We start from the raw sequence: 21,314 nt of genomic DNA on the forward strand, positions 1-21,314 counted from the left end.
GTATGTCCCATGAATTTGTATGACGCCTTGCCATTGCTATGACAACAATGAAACTCAACCTGAACACACAATAAAAGTAGGGCAGGCACTAATTACTGATAGCAGCTTTACCTCTCCTCAGTGAGCCTTCTTTGTGGGGTTTGTTTCTCGCGGTATTCATGGGTTTCTACCTACTTGCTTTATGATGCGACAGAGCTGCTATTCTAAAAGTTTATACGGATAAACATACACATATATATATATATATATAGATCTTTTGTCAATATTTTGGCATTTCCACAGAAACTTCCAGAATCGGTGGTAAAGAGACAAACAACCCATCTCACTGTTTAAATGTTTTAATGGTTCAGGTGGTATAGGATTTGGAAGCATTAACTCAAGACAACATCAGCAGCCTTACAGAACCAACAAATGAATGGCAACAGAGAATAAAGAAAGCCCAGAGGCAATATTGAAGAATGCATGGAAACATCTAGGCATTTCAAGCCATCACAGTAAAAAGATACACGATTCTAGTAAAACCAGCATGCTGAAAACCTAGGATATAAGCACGCACACAGCCACCCACACCCACACACACCCACACACACACCCACACACACACACACACACACACACAATCGCACTCGCACACATACGAAGAGAGACTGGGGACAGCCCTGATAGAACAGTAAGACACATTTAACTTGAAAAATAACAAAAAAAAGTAATATGCATAGGCAAATAAAAAAAATACTAAAACAGAGGTAAACATAAAAAGACAAATTTCTTTGTCGCGAGCGGGCAGCCTGACCGGAGGATTGGTCACGCGGGACATCGCAATGATTTAGAGGACATTCAAATATTAAAAGTTGGAGTTGAAGTTATTGCCAAGGGTTAAAAATGGATACCGCATATCCATACAAAATGATCGTTTGTTACGTAAAAGTTTTAGAAAGAGCTAACAGCGACCGCTAACGTTGAGAAGGTACAAGCGATGGTCGTTGTGGCGCGTGTTTACGATCCGCTTCGTAAAAGACTTCGGTCGTAAAACCAGACGGCGGACATGCTTGGCTTCAAAACATTAAGTTACAATTATTTAAGTTATACATGTTAACAAAGTATACTTAAAAAACACATTTAAATATCGAGCATGACAGTAGGAGAAACAAATCATTCATAAATCCAAAGCAAACCACTGAAACCAGACGATCGATTATTACAAAGCAAACATGTTTTTGATTTGAGCGAGGACATTAGCATGGAGCACGTCATAAAAATACTGTATCTTTCCCTTACAAAGTTGTTGCAGTGAAACAAAACGCCAGAACAGCTCTGCGTCACCTCGAATACACTGGTCAGATATACTGGTCATTATACTGGTTCCACAGCGGACGCAGACCACAGCCAGAGACGCTAGAGGCTCCTCTTAGGTTAGCTAGCGGCTCTAGTCAGCTAAGCCAACTGTTTCCCGATTCATGTTGGTGTAACTCCAGGAGCCACCCACGAGTAGAGAGACACACACTAGAACCACACCACTTTGGGGACAGCACCACACCGGGTATTAAAGAACCTGCTGCCGATGTAGGACGATGTCCCTGGTAGGTCATGTGAAGGACGTCGATGTGAGCATATACCAGGAAGCACTAACCGTTTTAAACCGAAGTGATGCTGACCTCAGGGTGGAGGTTTTAGTGTGGGGGTACTGTTGTAAAGGGGACTAAATTCAACTCTAAACTCAGACTAGTCTGCTTGTGTTTCGTCCGTGCTGCTGTCCAGGAATGGGGGAGTGATTACATAAGTAATAAATTAGAAATACAGCCAGACACTCAGGCTGCTGTAACCTTATCTTACAGAGTACTAACAGAACACCATAAAGTACACTTGGCACAATCAATGCTTACTGTATTTTCCCTAAAGTCTGTACAATAAAAACAAAAAACAAAAACTTTTCACAAGAACTCCAACAATGTGTTTGCTCAGGTGGATGTGTACACCTGTGTGTAAACCTTTAGGTGGAGTAAGGAGGATAGTGTTATCTTTTTAAATCAATACTTATGATGTAGATGCTTTCCTTTGAGATAAAGCCCGGGAGGCACCAACGGGCGGATGGAAACCAAAAGTAAAACTGAAACAGCAGAAGGAGCGCCGGTCTGATGGGTACAGAGAGAGCAGTCATACGACCAGTCCACACTCAAAGGGGACAGAACCTCAATAAACAACGTCCTGTACGGTCGTCAATGGTGACAGAGGTAAACGATGAATGGCCGACTCCTCCGATGACCAGAGCACAGGTCACAGAATTAAAAATATGATCAGCACGACCAAAAAATGCAATATATATATTAATGAAATAAAAAGGCAAAAAAAGCAACAACTTCTAAAACGTTTTCATATTCATTCGCTCCAATGACATGTTTGGATCCACCACCACGCCCCCTATAAACCCAGCTAGCGGAGCGGGCTAGCACGCTAACGCAGGCTAGCACGCTAACAAGCTAACGCACCCCGCGGGCTAGCACGCTAACAGGCTAACGCAGACTAGCACGCTAACAGGCTAACGCACCCCGCTGGCTAGCACGCTAACAGGCTAACGAACACCGCGGGCTAGCATGCTAACGCACCCCGCGAGCTAGCATGCTAACAGGCTAACACACTCCGCGGGCTAGCATGCTAACAGGCTAACGCACTCCGCGGGCTAGCACGCTAACAGGCTAACACACCCCGCGGCCCATGTAAAGAGGAGGAGCAGGGTGAAGGAAGAGGCTTTGGGGAAGAGGAGCAACCACCTAATGGGGGAGGGGGAGGGGGAGTCGTCGTCTCCCACCATGCCTCTTCCCTCTCCTGAGTCTGAGCAGGGTGGTGGTGGTGGAGGAGGTGGTGGTGGAGGAGGTGGTGGAGTCGAGGGGTTGGAGCCCAGGGTCACTGCCGCCGGTCTTCCGCCTCCGAGCGGGAGAACGCCATCACCACGTCCTCTGCACCTGGGGGAGGTGGGGCAGGGAGAGGTTAGACACAGGCCACCCATGGGTGCTGTCTCCCCCACAACGCATCAACGCCGGAGGCGGCCACTCAGTTAAAGCAGGACCAGAGGTACGAGCGCGGAGACGCAGAGCTCCTCTCCACCGGGGCTCCGGGGACCAGAGGAGGGGGAGCCGGTTCAGAAAGAGGAGGGAAAAGTTATTATTGAGTTAGTGTCCTCGCCGAGGAGTGGGCGATGGTGTGAGGGGGGGGTACACGTATGAGTCACCGCCCCCATCAGCGCGGCCGAGCGGTGGTGTGGGGTCCCAGTGGGGATGGAGCACCACCCGGGGTGTGTGGGCGGAGGTCTGGTGCTGGCAGCCAGCTGGTCTACTCTCAGAGGGGTGGTGCGGTCGGTCTCTCCTGGCAGACCAGACAACTCTTGAATCCTGCGCTGTTGAAAGTTTGCCCAGAGCCTGCTCCGTTATTAACGCTAATTAAGAACCCCTTAATGGATCCAAACTACTTTGCTCTATGAAGAACAGGAGATGTTTCATCGGTGACCACTGCTCTGGGGCGGGGTCCCCCACATCCGTGTGTTCTCTGTCTGGACGGGGACACACACACACACACACACACACACACACACACACACACACACACACACACACACACACACACACACACACACACACACTTTCCGGAGGGTACACCTCAGTGACACCTTAAGCCCACATTACTCAGACATTACTCATGAATGGCGGGTGAGGTGGCTGAGAGGTTCCAGAGGTTCTACCCTGGAATGACGACGCTGAGTCATGGCAGCAGAGGTCAGAGGTCAGCTACCTGGGCTACCTGCCCTGTTCCGATAATGCGTCAGAGCGCAGCCTCGTAGCGTTTGATCAGCAGCCGGCCAAGAGGACCTCATTCAAAACTGGATTATATATCGGACAATCTCATTTAGGGTTTGGGGGAGGGGAGGTTGCCGATGATAAGGTGAATTATTGGCTCCACAGAGTACCGTTGCTTCGGCTCCCGTAGCTCCGATACATCTAAAGCGTGGCCGCTCTCTGCATCTAGAATGTTAATGAGGTCAAAGCGGTGATTCTTGATCCCTCAGCGCTGGAGTCAAACGGACCGGAGGCGATGCGCTCTGATCGCCGGCTCCGCTTCTACGTGGATCTTGCTCGGTTTGGTCGCTGACAACTTTGATTCATCCCACAGCAGGGAGAAGCACTCTGCGCTCTCCCAATTAGGAAGCAGTAAAACAGAGCTCTGTTGCCCCCCCCCCCCCCTCTCCCACTGACCCCCTCAACCCTTCTAGGAGTCTCCTGCTCTTGGCTGGACAGAAACGCAATCCAAGCACATTGTGTTCTGTAACTGTCTACACTGTAACCGGCTCGATGGAGACGGCTTGGTATCATCAGGCCAGGCAGTCCGAGAACTCCCTAGTGCCCTCATCCGATGCGGGGTTGGGACAATTATGGAAGGACAACACTTGAAAGCTGCCAGGAAATGTATTCCCGTGTCCCTTTGTAACGTGGGTCACGGTGGTGGAGCAGCAGGATAACAAAGGCCCGTGTTCAGAGCGGGCAGAGCGTGTGAAGATGCCTTCCTTGTTCCTGGGCTATAAAAAGCCTCTGCTCTCCAGTCAGCCCCAGACTGCTTGTTAGATGGAATTATTGCGGCAAAAAAGATGAAAGTGGGCCCGAGACCGCTCTCCGCCGGCGCTCGTCAGTAGCTGGAGCCGTCCTCGTCAGAGAGTAGCGCCCTCCGGTCCGGCCTGGGTCCGTTCGGTGCGTCTAACAAGGGGAGTCTAACGAGGGGAGTCTAACGAGGAGTCTTGTGGTCTCTTAAGGCCCCAATGTAGTTCATAGAATAACTATGACACCTATGACAACTATAACTCCTCCTGACGGCCACACAGCTTCTGCACAGGGGCTAGTGGCGTCTTCTCTGTACACAGCCGAGAGAAAACATCAGCCTGGTCCACCGGGTCTAGACTGGGGGCGTGAGGGCCGTGAGGAGGAGGGGGGGTCACCGAAGGGCCAACACGCACCGAGGGGTCAACACCAGGGGGTCAACCCCGTGGCTCTGGAGGAAGGAGAGACGTGACGGCACTGAGCCCATAGTCACTTCAGAGGTGGATCGGTGAGCACCACGGTAGACAGCGGTCCTGTGACCAGTGGATGAGCTTCACCCCGTGGTCGCTGAACAACCGTAACCCATCGTAGTCATACCCGTTTATAGCCCATAATATCTATCATTTAGGCCTCGCCGAGCCTTGTGTCTGTGTTGCAGCGTACGACCCCGATATATGTGGAGACGGACACACACGCAGACACACACAAGCACACAGACCCACACGCAGACAGATACACACACAAAACAAGCAAAACATTTCTTCCATTTAAAAAAATTGAAGAAATGTCAGCCGTGTTGCCTAGCAACGGGAGACGACTGCATCATTGGCACGTTGAGCACCGCGTTCCGCGGGGCAGAAGGACTCCAGGTCCAACCCCCCCCCCCCCCCTTCAGCGATGCTCCCCACAGGCTGAGCTCAGGGGGGGGGTCACCACGACACAGTCCCAGCTGACTGACCCGGTTGAGGTGCGACCACACGACAAGGACCGGAGGACGGAGTGGATACACAACGCCGTCGGTACGGCGGTCTGCACCCCCAGGGGAACCCTGACCCCTACACCGTGACCTCTGACCTCCGGCTGTACTCTGGGGATCGGGTTCACCCCGTCATCTGTGGGGACTCCCGGGTCGGTGTATCTCTCTCTCACACAGGAAGGTAAGAGGCCGGGGTTGTGACCTGGTGTAAATGGTGTTAATCAGAGCTGAAGCATCTGAGGTCAGCCCAGCAGATCAACACATGGATTTAAATACCAAACACAGCCCCCCCCCCCCCCCCCCCCCCCCCCACTTAGTGACAGCTGTCCTGTCGTAGCCCGGCTGTAGCGTCAGAAGGTTCTGATGAGGCGGCGGTTGGATGGCGCTCGGTGAACAGACAAAGGAAACACCATCGCTGCAGTGATCTGGCCCAGCAGGAGAGGAGGGCCAGGTTCCTGAGGGGGGGGGGGGAGGACCAGACCCGGGGGGGGCTGCCCCAGGGGCTCATGGGTAATGAGGTCCTACCTCTTCTACAGGCACGGCGCATCGCCACGCAACCGAGTCCCCACAGGGAGCCCCCCCGCCCCCACCGCCGCAACGTAGGTGGTTACTACGGCAACGGCTCTCCTCCATGGTCCCATCCCTCCATCCCTCCACCTCCTCCTCCTCCTCCTCCACACCCAGCCCTGATGAGAGGGTGAACCACGTCCAGAAACACCCAGCCGGTGTGGGGGTGGGGAGGCTACAGTAACATCTGATACGTAGACACTGTACTGTACTACCATACTGATGGCCCCCCATGTCCAGGGTCCATTAAGGCCCAATCCCATCCCTACCCCTTACCCCTCCCCTTACCCCTCCCCCTTTTTTTGAAGGGGTAAGGGGGAGGGGTAAGGGCTAGAGATGGGATTGGGCCTCAGTCTAACCCTAATAAGAGTGTTAGCCTTGACAGACGAGCCCCTCTCCCCCACAGCTCCCAGCCCCCCCCCCCCCCCCCCCCTCTCCGCCAGTGGGACCCCGTTTCCTCAGGACGCTCCCAGACGACACAACCAGAGTGCAAACAACCCACTTATCCTCCGCCGCCTCGTTGGCCTGATTAAAGCAGCATCGCGTGAAATCAGCATTTGCATGTATGCTAATCAGTCAATTAAACCCGCGCTAAATGCTAATCACGACCTTGTAGACTTTAGAGAGAAATATGAACGGCAGTTCATAGTTTGACTCCTTTACGGTACCCCGACAGGACACTGAGCGGTGTGCACGTGGTGGACCAGCACCCTGTTGGGTACTGAGCGGTGTGCACGTGGTGGACCAGCACCCTGTTGGGTACTGAGCGGTGTGCACGTGGTGGACCAGCACCCTGTTGGGTACTGAGCGGTGTGCACGTGGTGGACCAGCACCCTGTTGGGTACTGAGCGGTGTGCACGTGGTGGACCAGCACCCTGTTGGGTACTGAGCGGTGTGCACGTGGTGGACCAGCACCCTGTTGGGTACTGAGCGGTGTGCACGTGGTGGCCGCAACACGAAGAGCTCAGCCTCCTGCTCACGACTACAGGGGGAGCTAAGTAACTAATACCTAAAATGGCCGCCGTATAAATGCCGTCACCCGCGCCCTGATCCCACGACGAGGCCCTCCTTCCTGCCACGCTGAGCCCGCTCCGACCTGAAAGAGGCTCTCCGCGGTGAGGCCCTTCGCGGTGAGGCCCTCCGCGGTGAGGCCCTCCGCGGTGAGGCCCTGGTTCACCTCCAAGTGAGTGACCGACATCGAACACCCCCCCCCCCCCCCCCCCACAAGCACTCTGCGATCGATGAGCCTGATGAGTCACACTGTCAATGCTGGGGGAGGACCTTCACACAGCAAACGGGGGGGGGGGGAAGAGAGAGAGAGAGAGCGAGAGACAGAGAGCGAGAGCGAGAGCGATCTCCTGAATCAGCATGTCCTCAAACCTTTGGATGTTTTTTTACACAGTGCTGCACCTTTTGAGTGACCAAAGAACTGGTGACCAGATGAGAGAGCAGAAGAGGGAGCGAGGGCACGGAAGAGAGAGAGAGCACGAGAACGAGAGAGTGAGAAGAAAGCAAGTGGGTGAGAGGAGAACCCGAAGAGAGAGAAAATGGCATCTTCAAATAACACTTATCCACTGCCTACATAAACAGTGCTTACCTTCGGGGGTTTAAACCGATCTGGGAGAATATTGACCTGTCCTGTCGAGAGTGTGATGTGGAAAAGGCCTCAGGCAGCTTTAGCCCAGGGGGGGCGTGCTCAGGGGGGACTGGGAGGCTGCTCTCGCCCTCAGTGATCCATCAGACCCCACCCTGCCCACTAAAACAGGGGGGGGGGCAGAGACTCAAACAGGGGGGGAGGGCAGAGGCTCAGAGGGGGGGGGGGGGGGGGGGGGGCAGAGACTCAAACAGGGGCGGGGGGCAGAGACTCATACAGGGGGGGGGCAGAGACTCATACAGGGGGGGAGGGGGGAGACTCAGAGGGGGGGGGGCAGAGACTCAAACAGGGGGGGGGGAGAATCAAAGGGGGTGGGGGCAGTGAGTCAGCCAGGGGGGGGGGGGGGGCAGAGACTCAAACAGGGGGGGGGGGGGGGGGGGCAGTGAGTCAGCCAGGGGGGGGGGCAGAGACTCAAACAGGGGGGGGGGCAGAGACTCAAACAGGAGGGGGGGGGGAATCAAAGGGGGTGGGGGCAGTGACTCAGCCGGGGGGGGGGGGGGGGGGGGCAGAGACTCAAACAGGAGGGGGGGCAGCGGATTGTATGATTTTCCCTCATCTGAAGGCACCGACGGGGGGGGCGAGGAGAGAGGACAGAGTACACATCATGTGCATCCATCTCTAAATACTATTACCCGAGTGGAGCCAGTCCTTATTCTCCTCCTGTGTATTTATAAACAGAACTAACCCCACTTAATTCATCCCGGGGTATTCTGAGCTCCTGGTGCGGCCAGACGCCGTCTATCTCTGCCAGTTTGCAGTCGGCTGCTGGTCAGAAAGGACTCATTCAATTTGGGCGACAAATGGAATAATTATTTATGGTACACCCCCACACATGTACACACACATACACACACACACACATACAGACGCACATGACCACAAACACACACAAGGCCTCAGTCACTCACACTCTTTAATCCTACGAATGCGGTTCGGTCCTTTTGCCCCCCCCCTCCACAGAGCCCGTCTGGGTATTCCAGCCGCTGTGACGGCCTTCCTGGCAACATTCCCCGGGGAGGGAACCCATCCTCCCCCAGCAGGTCCACTACCTCATGATACACCAACACCTCCGCCCCCCTCCTTCAGGCTGGGGGGGGGGGGGCGAGGCCAAACGCCACTTAGCGCGTCCTGTGATCTCTAAAGGGTCCTCCTCTACACCTTCTGAGCCCCCTCCATTATTAATGCCGCTTTTTCCCCAGCGGGCGCGGCATCGACCCCGGGGGGCGGTTCTATAACTGCTCCTCCTTTAGGGAGGGGGGGGGGGAACTGGAGAGGGGTGGGAGAGGAGACGAGCCTCGATGGGTCTTCTACATAAGACTGCTGTAAGACGGGCCGCGGTCAACGGGGAGGGACAGACGAGGGGTTCAGGCCACAGCGAGGCTAGGCCACGGCCCCTCCCCGTGCCGGGCTGGCCGTGCCCCCTCCCCGTGCCGGGCTGGCCGTGCCCCCTCCCCGTGCCCTGCTGGCCGTGCACCCTCCCCGTGCCCTGCTGGCCGTGCACCCTCCCCGTGCCCTGCTGGCCGTGCACCCTCCCCGTGCCCTGCTGGCCACGCCCCCTCCCCGTGCCGGGCTGGCCGTGCCCCCTCCCCGTGCCCTGCTGGCCGTGCCCCCTCCCCGTGCCCTGCTGGCCGTGCATCCTCCCCGTGCCGTGCACCCTCCCCGTGCCGTGCACCCTGCGGGGCTTCAGAGGTACGCCTCAGCCCGCCCTACTCACGCAGCTCAACCTGCCGGGGACGTGTCTGGAGCAGAAGATGCCCTTTCTGTGGATTTAAAACAGCGGACAGAGATTGCACGCCATTTCCTTTGCCACCTACCGCCTGGTGTTACCATCCAGCTCGTCCCCTTCCCTCCGTCGGGGCCAGTTAAGCTAACAGAGACGGGGGACGTTGAGGTTACACAGAAGCCTCTTTCTGCTGGAGTGGGACACGCGATCCACCTCCAGAATCAAAGGCACCTGGTGGACCAGCTGTTTACCCGCTGGGGATGGTACTAATAAAAGATGGCTTCTACCTGAGTCCATGGTGGGTGGCAGAGACCGCAGAGGCTTCAAAATAAGAGCGTGCTTCGGATTAGGGCTGGAAGGCAGCTGATAAGAGGAGAGGAAGTAGCACACGTCCTTTGAATCATTTTCGGCTGCTCCCTCGGTACTTGCTGAGGATCACGTTCTTTTTAATCTAGCGCCCTCTTGTGGTGGAAGTCTGACCCGGCTACACATTAATAAATGTACAAAGAGAACAGCGCACTCTAGCGTCTGATGACTGCACTGCATTTCACAAACAAGACCCATCCATGTGAATATATTGCGTGACTGCGTCCCTAGTTTGCCTTCGCAAAACCTATTCACAGTCACACCTGGTCATTCCTGTTCCCAATCACACCTCTTTATACACGACCAGTCACACGGTGCGATACATGACCACAGTCACACCTGGTAACAGTAAGGCAAAGCCTTGTCACTTTGTTCAAGTCACACTAGAAAAAGGTTTGCTATATATTTTTCTGTGTTGTACCTGTGTTCTCATCTGCACTGCCAAACATCAAACCCAGGACTTCTGAGTTGTGTTTGAATGCAAGTCATGAAAATAGTATGGATGCAGTGTTAAATACAAAAGACTAACACAGCAAAGTAAGGAATAGCCGCCAAACAGTCTATTGTGGTTTTAAAGCAGCCAAACAGAGCGTCGCGATAAGGCCTTGTGGATCCCGGTATTGGCAGGCATAGACGGGGGTCTTGTGGGGTCTCTTACCCTGATCGATGTTGTGCTGAGGTAGTTGGCTCATCTGGCTGTGGACCACGCCTGCATAGTTCCGGAGGAACGCCTCTTCACTGGGCGTGAGCTGGGAGGAAAACAGAAGGTGTGTTAGAGATGAGGACCTCCACCACCATGACCCCACAACCACGCATCCTATTGATGGGGGGCTACAGACGCTCATACTAGTTACTGTACATTTACCCTCATTAGAATGACCTTCTAGTAGGATTTAAGTTCTGCTTTTGGATTGTTTTTTTATCAAGACCTCAGATTTGCAGTGCTACTTGTGAACCACTTTATGAAAGTGCCTTCATTCCAGTTTAACAAGTTTAGACAGTTTTATTTTGAGGACGCCTTTTCCTATCACCAGTTAGGGTGAGTCTGATCATTTTATTTTGACCAAAGTGATCTTAAATCTTGGGCATTCAGCAGACGCTTTCCTCCAAAACGACTTATAATAAGTACATTTGCCAGAAGAAAGATAACACCACCATATCGCTGGTGGAGCAGTAAGGTGGTTCACAGAACCAAGTGGGAAGCACCACCAATGGGCCTGTAGGATGAGTCTCAGATGAGTGGTTCAACAGCCTGCTCCAGGGTCCTCCTCATTTCACCGTCCCGTACGGGCACAGGTTTACCAGGGTCAATGAGCAATGGCTACAAGGCGTGTTCTCTGCTTGCTCGGCCGTTGGTGGTGTTTACTCTGTCTCATAGTGACCCAGGCGTCTGGACCGAGTCAGGTTGGATCTTGACCCAGGTGCCTGTATGACTCATCCCCTGCTGGGCCTGACAGGAACGTCCTGAACCAGTGTTCCCCCTCCTGCAGCTGCACAGCGCCCCCTCTGGATGACCAGCGCCACTGCACGCAGCCATGCTGTTCTTTTATTATATCTGTTCTGTCTATTATTAGAATGTATGTTTGCGGCCCCCAATGCAATAGTTTTTTTGGCAAAACATAGACACATTGTTAAATTGTGATTATTTATAATTGGTGAAATACTGTGGGGAAATACTGTATTAGTTTACAGTACACCGTCGTTTTGTGCCACATAAAAGTGACTGTATTATGTAGGGTGCAGTAGCTCATGAATGGCTTGGCCATCATTAAGGAAGCATTCAGAGAAAAAGCATCTGTATTACGAAACGCATACGATGGGACGACAAACCCTCTGACAACATCCAACCTAGTCATGTTGATAGGCAAGTTTGCATGAGTCAGTTTCTGGGGTTGGGACATCGACTAACAGCCAGAAACCAACAGTCACGTCCGCAGAGGATTCAACGCAAACTGATCTCTAGTCGAGTCAGTCGGGTCGGCCAACTGGAGCCACTGCCCTCTAGAGGCTGTGGGAGAGCCCCACCTGAACAATGACCACACAGTAGAACACTCAACGCATTGCCAGCTCAACCTAATCATGGGGTCTAATGATGAATGAATCTGTGACAAGAAAAAATATCACAGGAAACTATCCCTCTGCTAGGGGGCACTCAACAACTATCCACGACTACTGGGTAATATGGTGAAGGCACATCTTAAGGACCATGTGAGACCATGGTCGGTAGACGCCACGCGGTGAGCGAGCCTCAGAAGAGGCTCCGTGTACGTACATTGGATCCCATCTTCTTGAGCATGAGCAGAACCCGCACTTTCTGTTGGATGTACATCTCTTCAGGAGACTTCCCCGGGATCTCCTCCCGGTTCATGACCCCTGCTCCTGTAGCTCTGCGGACACAAACACGAGAACACGTTAGCCTTTACATTACATTCACATTACGGGCACTTAGCGGACGCTTTTATCCACAGCGACGCAAAGAGAAACAACAATATCTCTGTCGCTACAGAAAGGATGTTCATAGAACCAAGTGCCAGGCAACAATCGCTAGGTTATCCCATTCCTGTATACTACAAAGATAGCTAGGATAAGACGCTACAGATTGCTATGTTCCAAGTGCCAGGATGTACAACACACACAATAAGTGTGTTAGTTAGCACACGCTGTTAGTTCAGCATCCATAAGATGAGGCAGTGAGGGTACGAGGAGCTTACGGCAGGACTAGAGCAGTGAAGACGGGCCTCATGCCGTCATTGCGTCATGGAGGCTCCAGGGAGCTGTGACGACGCACACCGCCGCTGGCGCTTCGTTAGGACTGAGCGGCTGCCGGCGGTGAGTCACCTGGGCTTCATCTGGCGCCGTCACGCAGCGAGCAGCGCCTCCGTTAACGCTGCATGCCTCTCCTCACAGAGCCCCGCCCACAGCCCCCTCCCAGCCACTAAGGACCTGGCTTCAGGAGGGGCCATATATGGGCGTGGCCGCGCAGGAGGAAGACGACGAGAGGCGAGCGAAGGCGACAGCGCTGCGGCCGTTTCTGACACGCGAGCCACGGACAGGCGGACCGATGTCACGCGGTCGTCCGGATTTCACACGGTTTCGAGGTGTGAACCACCTCGAGATCGAGAGCACAATTCAACTGAAAGCCAAAAAAACTAGATTTTCCCTAAGATGATACTATATGCATGTCCTATACGATATGCTGGAGGGAACAATATTAGTATGCACGTCTAGGTTCCACCACCTCCTGGTTAGAACGATCGTGATGCCCACGGGGCCTCGGGGCGGCTAGCTGGGGTAATCCCTCCTGCCCCCTATCCAAACAAAAGGACCAGTAATGCATGTTGAGGCTGTTTGATGTGCGGCTGTACTTATAAATGAGGAGCTAGCTGCTACGGCTAGCTGCAGCTCTTGGCCAGTCATTGCAAACACCAGCAGCGTGGGTTGGCGAGTCAGTGCACCAGTCGACTCTTAAGACCCACCAGACTCCATCGATGGGGGGTTTAGAAGAGTATGAATGACCCTCGTGGAGGACCATACTCAGACCGGAGGAGCAGGAGAGGAGGGCGGCCGGTCCGTTGAATCACCGCTCAACCCCGACAGAGAGAGACACAGAGAGGGACGTGATGGAGGCAGGGGCTGCCGTGGGACGGCTCGGTGCCTCTGAGCCCCGTCAGAGGAGGAGGAGGTGGAGGTGGAGGTGGAGAGGGGAGGGGTTAGCAGGGGCGGCGTCTCGGAGCCCCGTCAGAGGAGGAGGAGGTGGAGGTGGAGGTGGAGAGGGGAGAGGTTAGCAGGGGCAGCGTCTCTGAGCCCCGTCAGAGGAGGTGGAGGTGGAGAGGGGAGGGGTTATCAGAAGCAGCGTCTCTGAGCCCCGTCAGAGGAGGTGGAGGTGGAGGTGGAGAGGGGAGGGGAGGGGTTATCAGAAGCAGCGTCTCTGAGCCCCGTCAGAGGAGGTGGAGGTGGAGGTGGAGGTGGAGAGGGGAGGGGTTAGCAGGGGCGGTGTCTCGGAGCCCCGTAAGAGGAGGTGGAGTAGGAGGTGGAGGTGGAGGTGGAGGTGGGGAAGGGAGGGGTCTCTGAGCCCCGTCAGAGGAGGTGGAGGTGGAGGTGGAGAGGGGAGGGGTTAGCAGGGGCGGTGTCTCGGACACCCGTCAGAGGAGGAGGAGGAGGAGGAGGAGGAGGTGGAGGTGGAGAGGGGAGGGGTTAGCAGGGGCGGTGTCTCGGAGCCCCGGCGGTGAGGTGTTTGATCACATCCCTCTCCACTCCCGTCCTCAGAGGGCTGGAGCCCAGAGACTCCCCCAAGGAAGGGGAGCCCAGAGGGCAGCCATCCAGCGGGCTCAGGGGCCAAAGACCCCCCCCCCCCCCCCCCCACTCAAATACAGGATCAATGATTGAATCTATAAAATGCTCCACCGGCACCGGGACATTGTGCTACGATACGATGACGCCTGCAGGCAGGTACAGCCTTCCCGTCTCCTCGGAGCAGTGGGAGGTTAACCATGTTGGACGGAGCGAGCTGACGGAGAAGAGGACCACGAGCTGGCAGTAGAACGCCGTACCTGAGCGCCTCCAGAAATACACTTTCTAAAAGTAGCTCTGGATCACCTGAGCTTTTGTAGTGGAGAAAGGGCTCCATATTTAGCCTGCGCTGCTGTCAAACTGTTAGGGATGGGCTGTAATATCTTCGCTATTTGGATAAATCACGCTATCGCACCGAAGCCTTGTGGATTAATTGGGACATTCAACGCAGCGCTACACTGGCACACGGTCGTCATTGCTGGCGAACGTTTGTTTATATACACGCTCAGGATCCATATCCTGGGGTATCTCTTGGGCTCATGGTGCGGTTTAGACAGCGGCAGAGAGACTGAGTATTTTACTGGTTGCCATGCCAACCTTTCCCTCCAACCAGGAGCAAGCCAGATCCTTTATTTATGTCACCTGCTGCTAGGACTCACACACATACTGTACATCTAATTGATCCAACAGCACATCCACAATGTCTCCATCTCATCGTGTGAGGGAAGGGTTCGGCTTGCTATCGACTTACTATTTAAAAGATACAGGAACAATGGGGATTTTTGATGTAGGAAAGTAATGAATGGAAAATGATATAGCAACTATTTATTTATTAACTATTAGTCGTTCTCAATTAACAATTAATTGGTCAAAAGGAATAGCAGAAATTAGTGTTGGCCTGTTCTACCACTAATTGTAAGTACATCTTATCGTCTTCTGAATCTGAATATTCAAATAATGTTTCAGAAAGTTACGTCTTCAAGAGCATTTGAGGAGATAATGTGGTAGGCCAGGCCAGGCCCCACACACAAACAAACACCAACGCAAAGAACACGCCACAGTCCTGGAGCCTCCACACTGACCCCTACCAGCTGGGACATTATGAGTCTTTGGGCCCATCTTGCATCCAGCACAATTTACTTTCTACACCGTTGTTCAGATGCTATTTTAAGGGCGCATGCATAATGTAGCTTGTGCACCTCGCGCATACACTTTGCTTCTCTCATCTACCTAGCCACACATTCTTGGTAAATTATTTGGGAAAGAACAGCTGATACAGCGGTAATAAGTTGTACTTTAAAACCAATGCATCTGCAAACACCGTACAGCAAACACATATTTTCTTAACACATACATCGTGTATAAGCGCATAACTTTTAGGATTGATGAGTATTTGATCGTGAGAAAAGATGGTTTTACCGCGAGTGAATGCTAAATAGAATGAATGAATGCGGACGCGCGTGTGTGTATGTGTAAAATAATTAATGAATGCGGGCGCGCTTGTGTGCATCCATCTGTTTAAACACACGCAAACTAAACACGTAACGCATAGTACAGTCCATGGCAATGTATATTAACGGGGGACGCATGCATATTAGGGACACAAGTCGATAACAATAATGCATACAATATTGGTAAGAAACGATGTTTGTTAATGTATTGCGTATATCATTAAATAGAAACACAGTTACCGCATAAATATGTGTGCTAAGTTTTCTTTGCCGACATTTATTTGAGGACTCAGTATTTCTGAAGTTGTGGAAGAAAATGCTATTCCATGTGTGAATTGGGCCATAGTATTTGGCCAAAAACTGAGCCATTTGAAGTTTAAAATTCATGTGGTCATGCATCTGTCTCTTCGGAGACTGCAGACGCGCTGTCAAAATATCAACTCGTCAGATTTAAATGCGCTCATGGCTCTTAAAGGGGATGGGAGATGGCCCTCTCATTGGTTTATTGCACGTTATGCCCAAACCACACCAAAGGGTAATTAGGCTACTTCAGGGCAACGCTTTTTAGATTTTCGTCGGGCGCAAGTCATTTATCCGCCGGTATAATAGCAACATCGCCATAGAACCGCCCAAAAAGCTACTTGCGTTTGGCGCTTCTCACTTGCGTTTCAGACTGTTGAAAAGGGACCTTTGAGTCACTTGAGCAAAACCGGGTTATGCCTAAAACATTGAGTAGAACCTCACTTATGTTGTTAAAAGAGTGTTCCACCAAGACTGCCTTCTGTGTTCAGAAGGTAACACATCAGTGATGGAGAATACAAGATCAGCCTCTGATTCATGCCGGTGGGTGGGTAGATATTTGGCAGTGCCCATTCTCTCCCTTCCAAGAAGCGATTCTTTGAATAATAAACGGGTGAATGTTAAGGTAATTATTCTTGAGCAGCGTGCCGCGTACTTCTGGCCGTCATTAATTCAGATATGCGTGCCGTTGGCCGTGAGCCTGTTCCCGGGGGACACAACACAGCGGCTGCCTGGGGGCGTGGTCCTGGGCGGGGTCTAGCTGCTGGAGGTGGGCTCGCGTTAGCCCCCCCCCCCTCCGGGGGGCGCTCCCCCCGCCAGCCAGGCCAACGCAGCGAATACCCAGACCTAATCAAAAGGATCGCCTCGGTGCTGAACTAGGGCTTATACACACACACACACACACACACACACACACACACACACACACACACACACACACACACACACACACACACACACACACACACACACACACACACACACACACACACACACACACACACACGTACCCCCGGATCCACCTCACTCCCTGGCGGGTGTCAGCGTTGTGCTGGGTTGGGTCGGATCCCGTGGAGTTCTGTGAAGCCTCAGAAGCCAGGTCCGCTAACTAGGCCTGCTGGAGTCAACACCACGGCCGCGGACACAGCGCCGTTCAGTAGTCCAAGCTCAACGCCCGCTGCTTCGGCTGACAATGGCAGTGTATGGGGAGGATGCAATGTAGGATTCAGACATTTGGGCCATTTTTACGTCAGCTACCGATATTACACATTTCGTGGCAATATGTTGGTGAATCATTGCTGTTTTTTTTCTACTTCCTGTTCTGTGTGTTTTTATGTGATATAATTAGCACCATACATTAGGCTGTCCTAAGTAACTCTAGTTCAGCCTAACCACCCCCTCAGCCCTTCCACGACCCACCCTGGAGTCGGCCCCAGTGGCCGCCAGGGATCCCACGATGCACCGCGACCGCCACTCTCTGACCGGGGTCGGCCAGACCGCGGGGGGGGGGGGTTGCCCAGGGCACCATGCGGTGCCCTGGTGGCGCACCGCACGGGGTTAGCCCCGCTGGGACAAACCATTCTTACCCTTTCTAAAGCGCCCTAGACCACAATGTCTGATTGTTTTGCAGCGGTGTCTCCCCTAGGGGGCTATGGGTGCCCCTCTAGGCCCTGAGTGACCCTCTAGGCCTAGGGTGGGTGCCCCTCTAGGCCGTGGGTGGGTGCCCCTCTAGGCCGGGGGTGCCCCTCTAGGCCGGGGGTGCACGGGCGTCGGGCGCGGAGGCCAGAAGACAAAGTGCAGGGAGGGAGAAGCGGGGGAGAAGCGGCCTCCATTCAGTGAACCCACGCGGACGTGTGAGAAACTGAAGAGGGCTGGATGCCTGGTGTCTGGGCCAACTGGGTTTGCCAAAGGCGGAAGGCCCGGTGCTGGGGGGTAGCAGCTGTGTAGGGTGCTGGTTTCGGTACCGCACACAGCTGCCATGCCTGTGAATGTGAACCCAGCCAACGACGAGAGGGGGGGGAGAGAGAGGAGGAGGGGGACACATCTGACTATGGGATCCTAGAATCTAGTGGAACTCGAGTTCCAAGTTCTTTGAATTTCAATTCTATTAGTTTAGGATATATAAAGGATACATACATATATTTATCCAATGTAATGGGCAGATTTCCCTTGTGAATGACCCTGCCTCTCTCTATAGGTCAGGGCTGAATGTGAGTGTGTCTATAGGCCCTGCTGGCCGCTAAGGTCCGTGCTGGAGGCTGCAGCCTGCCTTTGTGCCGTCCTCCCCATATCTACACTGTACACAACAATGGCCGCAGTATTTGGGGGACAATGCCCCTGAAGTGGATTGTAAAAATAAAGACTGGTAAGTAGGTCATGTGTTGTTAACACGTGAGGCATGAATGCAGACGAGGCCGCTGCCCATCGCCAAGGACCCCCACACGCTTAACTGCGGCTGAATTGCAGGTATGCTTTTACATTACGCTTACATTCAGGGTGCTTGGCGAATGTTTCCAAAGCGACTACAATAAGTACATTTGTCAGAAGAAAGAGAAACAAAAATATATCGCTGTCGGTAGGATGCTCATAGAAACAAGTGCCAAGCACTAAAGTTCGCTAGGTTGACCCATTCCCCGTGTACAAAAGACATAGCTCAGATAAGACGCTACACAATGCTAAATACTATTTTCAATTGCCAGGGCGTACAAAGGACGTATGTATGTATGCCTATTAAATGAACCCCTAGCCTAGGGTAAGGTGTGTTTCTGCATGCAGTTGGGGGTATTTGGATCAATGTGTTCCTGTACCCTATGGACTAATCAATGCATCACACCCTACAGAAACGCAGGGAGATGCCGAGTGTCTGGTGCGGAGTTACTACAGCGTGCATTCCTTCTGCGGGTTCCTCTGGTGCGTCTTCACAGAGCCCCTTAAGAGTTTGAAGTGTAGGACTAATTCATGTCATAAAACGTAATCACGGCGTCTGCGGTACAACTTATGATGCATTATCTCTCATGGATTAACACATTCAGACGGGCAGCCCGAGCCTGCCCGGGATGGAGCAGGGTCTGTGATCTCAGCGAGCGTCTGCCCGCGCCACAGCACCTCTCAGGGGAGGGGATACAGACGCTGCTCCCTTAAGCTGGTCCCTGGGGGGCCACAAGAGACTGAAACATTTCAAAAGCACCAACATCAAGGCGGAGTACCAAGGCGTCTGTATGGGGGGGGGGGTGTATTAAGACATTGCTAGGGATGAGGCGATGATTTGATCTAGACCTTTCTCTTAGATCATATTTTTATGCTATTTTTTATTATGGGTGCCATAAGGGACAAAGACCGAGGCTTCTGCATTATAGATAAAAACATAGCAGAATCAATTGCATTACGCGCACATAAAGCATTTCTCTCTTCCTTCCTCAGAAAGCAAATGCATCGTTGTATTATTCCAGTCTCTTGCAGCTCTGGACACAGTGTCCGAGTCAGGAATGAAAAATAAATAAAGACATGTGCGAGGAAGCATCTCAACTTCGTCTGGTCATCATAGGAACCGCTGTAAGTACGGAGCACTGGTACGAACTCCCCTTAGCCCTCTCCTCAGCTGCTTTAGAGACAGCGGACATTGTTGTCCTCTGACACTCAGAGGAAGGGGGTTGATGAGATGGGAGGGGGTACTGCACACTGAAGCGCACCTGGCCTGGCTGTGGGGTGGAGCCATGTACTACTGATCCAAGACCCGCCAGACATGGTCATGGTGCCACCAAGACTTTAATAGCATGAGGTGGTGCAGCATGGGGAGGCCATGATAGAAGCGGGGGGAGGGTTATAAGCCGTTACCCATGGCCAATCACTCAAGCCAACCTCATTTATGCCCCCTGGCACAGGCAGCATGCCAACTTCACAGCTGAACATGTTGTCAGCTATCTGACAGTTGGGCGAAAGCAGACATTGTATGGCATTCAGTGGCAAAAAAAGGGTGGGGTTGGATATAAAAATAGATAGTGGTAGGCGGCACAGCACACATAGTTTTAATTAAAAACACACTTCACTTCTATACTGGGAAAATGCCTGGCATATTTTTGCGGAGAAACATGTGAAGACCCAATTCACAGTGTTAAAAGAGAAAGGGCATTGGAGGAGGCTGGCTTCAGTTTCACAAAATGACCATTTGGTCAGACGTCCCCCCCGCGTAGGAGGACCAAGAGTCCCTAATCCAAACGAGATGAGGATCAGGATCAAGACCCTGCTGGGTTCTTGATGCCCTGCTTTTATTCATCAACACACATACGGAGGAGGATCAATATAAAAAGTTAAGCTGGAGTGATGTGATTCGGTTAGAGACTAACGGTAACATCTTATAACGTTTTCAGTGTAGTTGTTGATACATGGAAGTACTAGTTATTTTAAGCGAATAACACTACCGTGGCATCGGGAACAAATAACCCTAACGATAAATTCACCAAGTGTATTCAGTATGTGAAGCAGGACATTTCCGCCGTAGCAGACCGACCGACCCCCTTTAGAGGACCGAACCGACCCCCTGTAGCGAACCGACCCGACCACTGTAGAGGACCGACCCGAACACCGTAGACGACCGACCCGAACACTGTAGAGGACCGACCTGGCTGCCTGTAGCAGACCGAACCGACCCCCGTAGAGGACCGACCCGACCCCCCGTAGCAGACCGAACCAAGCCCATGTAGAGGACCGACCCGACCCCCTGTAGAGGACCGAACCGACTCAACCCCCTGAACTAGACCAACCCGACCGACCCCCTTTAGCAGACCGACCCGACCCTTCTCCAGCTAGCCTAAAATCGATCATTCATCGCCTTCTCGCTCCCCGACCCGCTAACAACCTCCATTGTGCGAAAACGACAATGGTGCTAACGCAAAAGTTACATTTAGATCCGCGTCAGCCTCTCCAAAACGCCAAGACTCGGTGTTAAACGACCCTCCGCTTCCCCAGTACAACCAGGGTACGGAGCTAGGCTAACAGGCTAGCAGCCCGAGACAAAAGCCTGAATGAAGCGGGGCTCCAGGTACCGCTGCCCGGTCGACCAGCAACACACAACCCACCCCACCCCACGGGGCTCCAACCCCCTGCTACTGCCTGACCCGTGTTTTATTAAAAAACAACTCCGTTGTCGCTTACCCCTCCTGGTCCAGCTTTTCTTTCTTCGGTATCCTATTTGAATGGTGTGTTGTTTTAGGAGGGCGTCCTGTTCCGGGGTCACATCCCTCCAGTCGGCAGAGGCTGAACGACGGGAATCACGCAGCGAGCTCCCGCTGTTAGTTCGTTCCTCACCACCAGGGGCGCCGTTGCACACTCAGAGAAATATAAGACCCCCGGGTTTGCCAAGGACCCCCATTCAGCTATCGAAGACATTGCTAGTATAAACGAATAATTA

General features: G+C 53.0%; 1 protein-coding gene across 1 annotated transcript; it reads right to left on the bottom strand.

The window, feature by feature from the left end:
- Positions 1-322: 322 nt before the first annotated feature.
- Positions 323-21,216, bottom strand: ctnnbip1 (catenin, beta interacting protein 1). The gene is made up of 4 exons (XM_030370827.1): positions 21,059-21,216; positions 12,139-12,253; positions 10,525-10,615; positions 323-2,960 (listed from the first exon to the last, which is right to left on the bottom strand). Exons 2-4 carry the CDS (start codon positions 12,232-12,234, stop codon positions 2,902-2,904), a joined length of 246 nt encoding a protein of 81 aa, XP_030226687.1. The 5' UTR covers positions 12,235-12,253; positions 21,059-21,216; the 3' UTR covers positions 323-2,901.
- Positions 21,217-21,314: the final 98 nt, after the last annotated feature.

The sequence above is a fragment of the Gadus morhua genome, chromosome 1 (genome assembly GCF_902167405.1).
Source record: "Gadus morhua chromosome 1, gadMor3.0, whole genome shotgun sequence".
NCBI classification, from domain to species: domain Eukaryota; kingdom Metazoa; phylum Chordata; class Actinopteri; order Gadiformes; family Gadidae; genus Gadus; species Gadus morhua.